Here is a 5,000-nt window from a genome sequence, read left to right on the forward strand (position 1 = left end):
TTTTTTTTTGTATATCATGAACTATATTGTCTGAAATATTTAAGATTATACCATGTAATTTGAAGAAGGATTGACTGCTATTTCTAACATGTGGAACTACTATACAGAAGATGTGGAGGAGTGTGGCTTAGTGGTCAGGGTGTTGGACTCATGATCGTAAGATTGTGGTTTCGATTCCTGGACCGGGCGACGCGTTGTGTTCTTGAGCAAAACACTTCATTTCACATCACTCCAGTCCACTCAGTTGGCAAAGATGAGGAATCCTGCGATGGACCTGTGTCCCGTCTAGGTGGGGAATTTATACGTCATGGAAATTGGGAAACTGGCTCTTATGAGTCGGCAAAACTCGATTAGGTTGCCTTCACCTTCACCAAACAGAAAGATTATCTCGTGATAGACGTGCTTGGGCATTGTTCAAATAGTTCTGTGATCAAATCTATTATAATCATGATAATCCTGTTCATTCACGGGTATATGTAGGACTGAGTAATTTAGCATCCTTCCCTTTCTGTAAGATACCACTGAGATGTGGTCTTAGTGAACTTTGGCTGAGTTGAATTATTTATCAGTTCCCTCATGCATTCACTAACTTTGATGCTTATATTCGTGAGCTGTATCTTCGTACTGCACTTATTTTCTTCTGAAAGTGGAGGATTTACCTTTAAGATTCCAGAGATTTTGTTACCAACAGTAACGTAAACTAGCCTCCTTTCGGGCTAATGCATTTCTTGCTTTCATATTAAGAGCGATAATTAAGGATGTATCAGTTGTTTAAGAGACATTGTACAGTACCTAGAGGGATATAAAGACTTCCAAGTTTTGACATGTTACACAGATTTACGGATGAGTTAGTTTTACAAATTAACGTTATGGAGTTTATCCAACTAATGCTATTTGTGCGCTGATATTTCAGAGTTATTCAGCTGCATCTGCCATCTTGCTCTTGTTGATAAGATGTTTATTAATCCGCATATTCCCAGAGCTGTCCTTAGGCAATCTTTTATTAGTTTTACCGAATGCATGATCGAACACACTAGATCTCATAATATCTGACTAACTCTCATGGAGTCCTCACCTTACATGTGATATTGCCAAAACTATAAGGGTCAGAGAATGCTCCAAACTTAGCTGTGGGCCAACAACAAAGCATTGGAATATTGCTCACATATCTAGTATGTATCTTGTATGATACGTGTAATGCTAACACACATGTTTTAGATTATTTTCCCACTCCAAAGAAAACCATCGCACTTAGTGTACAAGATTAATTTATCAACACACTAACTTTATGTTTTACAGATATATCTCTTCTCTCAACTCTTCTACCAATTATTTAGCCTCTGCTTTATTGAACAAAGGTGTATACCACCTCGACCAAAACTTGCTGCACCTCTTTCTCGGTTTGTTGTCGTTTCTGCTGCCTACCAACTACAGATACTGCTCAAATAATCTAACAAATCTATCCTATATTTTGGACTGTAAATTACTTCACTACCAATGTTTTCCTGTAGATGTCAACGTACAATATCTTAAACCGAACAGTAAACACATGGCTCATACGTGTTTAAGGAGAGATGGACTACAGTGTCATTAGAGAGTGTTAAAAATATTTAGAACTATTTGTTCCAGCTCTGTTTGCTTAAATTTCAAATCTTACCGAAGTAAACTACACATTTGAACCTTTCGGTGGATCAATAGATTAAGGTTCTGATCAAGGATGGCAAAATGGTAGAATTATTAGTGTTGAATAAAATACCTCCCATATTTATTCCAGCACTTTAGTTGAACGTATCAACGCCAGAATTTCTTTTTTGCTTTTACTTATTGCAGTTATTAGACTGCGGCCATGCTGGGGTACCAACTTGAAGCATTTTGAGTCGATAGTTCTTGGGTTTGAATCCTTTTAACACTCATCAGTCATTGGATGCGTAAACAGTGTGGAATCTGTTACAAACACTGGAGTCAGGTCTTCATTTGTGAAAAATCTCCTTCCTTTTATCCATCAGTTTCAGAGATCCTGAAATAAAGGGCCTCGATGAATGCTGTTCCATTCCTGACTAAACGGTAAAAAAGTAAAATGAATAAATAAATAAAAAAGTCAGTGATGATTTTACTGCTCTAAACTAATTAATAAAATGATACTTTGGAATCAAATTGTTTATGTCGTTATGTCCTTATATGAGAAACAATTGTCTCCGTGTATCAATTTTACACTCAAAATTTTACTACTCAAAAACTTAGCAGGTGATAACTAAACTTACTTTTTAACTTACAAAGTCTGAATGTAGTCTTAAAAGCTTTGAGAAATAAGAGATTTTCATGTATCAATAACCTGGATTAAATTGAAAGCGCTTGTGAGGAGTGAAGAATACAATACAATAAAGCTGCAAATAATAATAGACTTGAACACAAGATTCAGACATTTTCTGAATATATCGGCTCAAATACTCTACTAGTCTATAATATATCGAGTAAAGTTTAACGGAAGAGAAAGACGATAAAAAGGCGAGACTTGAAATAAGATCATGGCATGGTATGTTGACCGTCACCATACATTTTTATCTAATCTTTCACATTTAGATCAGCGAATAATAAAAAAATACTTTTTATAATTATGAACTCTAATATTTTGGGATTTATACATCATCCACACACACATACACACATACACACATTTAGGCGGCGAGCTGGCAGAAACGTTAGCACACCGGGCGAAATGCTTAGCCGTATTTCGTCTGCCGCTACGTTCTGAGTTCAAATTCCGCCGAGGTCGACTTTGCCTTTCATCCTTTCGGGGTCGATTAAATAAGTACCAGTTACGCATTGGGGTCGATATAATCGACTTAATCCGTGTTTGTCTGTCCTTGTTTGTCCCCTCTGTGTGTAGCCCCTTGCGGGTAGTAAAGAAATAACACATACACACACACACATACACACATACAAATTACATACACACATAAGAACAACCTCACGATTTCTTTCTTACTCATTCCGCTTAATAACAAGAACCCAAGAATTTAGATTATTCTCTTCTCCACCATTTGAGGATCTCGAATGAATTTATGAACTCTTGCATTAAACTATAAATACTGAGTCTATTCTTAATAACCGTTTCGTCATATTCAATATTTTCCATTTTTCTTTCCTTATAGCTAAACTATAATTATCCAATATTTGTCTGCAATAATCCCACGGGTGAGATCGAACCAGGTGGAACAGCAATTGTGGAATGGATTTTCTCTCCACTGGAAAGTAAAACATATTCAGTAAGTGAACTTAAATATTTAAAATCAAAATGCCATTATTTGTCAACCGATAAAATGATTAAGTTGTTGTCCAAGGTTCAGATAAAATAAAGAAAAAGCCACAGCCTTTTGAGGCATAAATATGCATTTCATTAAAATATGCATGCACTAAAATGAAATGGAAACGTTCGTAAACTGTCAAACCAACAATGGGGGGCTTGACGTTGATGTAGTACATAGGAAAAAAGTCACTCATGGAGATACAGTTCAATTACAGCTATTGAATATTATCTGATATCACAATTTCGAGAAGTAGAATTAAATACTCGATCATAAGTCGCATATTTACAATACACTGCATTGTTCAAATCTATGCTTATCGGGATCCGGACAAAAGCGCCCCCACGGACAAAAGCCCCCCACGGACAAAAGCCCCCCACGGACAAAAGCCCCCCACGGACAAAAGCCCCTCGGACAAAAGCTCCACTGTTATATTTTTTGTTATTTATTTTTTCTTTTTACTTGTTGCAGTCATTAGACTGTGGCCATGCTGGGGCACCACCTTGAGGAATTTTTAGTATCGACCGCAGAAATTTTTTTTAATGATTTCCAACCAGCGCATGAAGTTAAACCCAGAAGGTCTCTCTATATGCTAGAAATAACAGTCAAATCTCTTGAAAATCCTTTTTAGTTGATTTTCAACCAGCACAAGAAGTTAAGCCTAGAAGGTCTCTCCATATGCTAGAAATAACAGCCAAATCTTTGATATAATTTTTATAATTTCACATAAACAAAAACGGAAATTGCTGTTATAAAAAAATGTTGTTCCAAAATCCCAATTTTCAAATAAACAAAATATATTCAATCGGAAATAATTAAGTAGAATAGAATAACAGAACACAAGACACTTTACGACTCAATGTACATATTGTCTGAATTCTAACAAAAGGGAAAGCATTTACTTCAAGGAATGTGTAGAAACATAAAATCGATAAGAAGCACGTTCGAACGACTAGCTTTCGGCGCCATAATTCTGTTAGACCTTCAACGGCCGGAGAAAGTTCAAAAGGTCGGTTCATTCTCATTACTCTGTAAGTGCTGAGGGAAGAAAACAAAATACTTAAATTTTAAAATGCTGATTTTTCTGCGACTAAAAATTCTTCAGGGCGGTACCCCAGCATTGCACCCTTCTAATAACTACAACAAGTAAAAATCTAAAAAGAATTGGCGTCGATACATTCGACTAAAAATTCTTCGAGGTGGTGCTCCAGCATGGCCGCAGTCTACTAACTGCAGCAACAAGTAAAAATATAAAAAATTCTTGTGTCGATTTGTTCAGCTAAAGCCGGTGCACCAGCATGGCCATAGTCTAATGACTGAAATAAGTAAAAGAATAAAAGAAAAACGAAACAAAAAAACCGAAAAATCTAACCGTGGGGCTTTTGTCCACTATCACATCTTAACTATGAGGCTTTTGTCCGAGGCACATTTGTCCGTGGGGCTTTTGTCTTAGAGGACCTTTGTCCTACTCTCATTGCTATCACTTCAAAAGGTCTGTACGTAGATGTTTCGCTTTATTAGTGCATTTCAAAGGAAAGGCTAACAGACTGCACAATCTATGCCAATTAGTAATATATATATAATAATATTACTCTCAAATTTGTTTATACTCTCTACGCAATATGTTCAAATCCCGCCAAGGTCATCTTTATTCTCCATCCTTTTGAGATCGCTAAAATATATGTACCAACTTAA

At 36.3% G+C, this 5,000-nt stretch overlaps 1 protein-coding gene across 7 annotated transcripts in view; it reads left to right on the forward strand.

Annotated features, from left to right (window-relative positions):
* Positions 1–5,000, forward strand: part of LOC106867322 (cilia- and flagella-associated protein 65) — a 1,093,663-nt gene that overhangs the window by 928,676 nt on the left and 159,987 nt on the right. For all 7 annotated transcript variants that reach the window (XR_016243317.1, XM_089358289.1, XM_089358292.1 and 4 more), the window contains one exon: positions 3,153–3,266. Coding sequence is in view for 6 of the 7 variants with exons in the window: in XM_089358289.1 (XP_089214415.1) it covers positions 3,153–3,266 (114 nt within the window). In the remaining variant the exon portion in view is untranslated. The remainder of the gene's footprint in view (positions 1–3,152; positions 3,267–5,000) is intronic.

Source organism: Octopus bimaculoides, chromosome 10 (assembly GCF_046866305.1).
Source record: "Octopus bimaculoides isolate indiv1 chromosome 10, ASM4686630v1, whole genome shotgun sequence".
NCBI classification, from domain to species: Eukaryota; Metazoa; Mollusca; class Cephalopoda; order Octopoda; family Octopodidae; genus Octopus; species Octopus bimaculoides.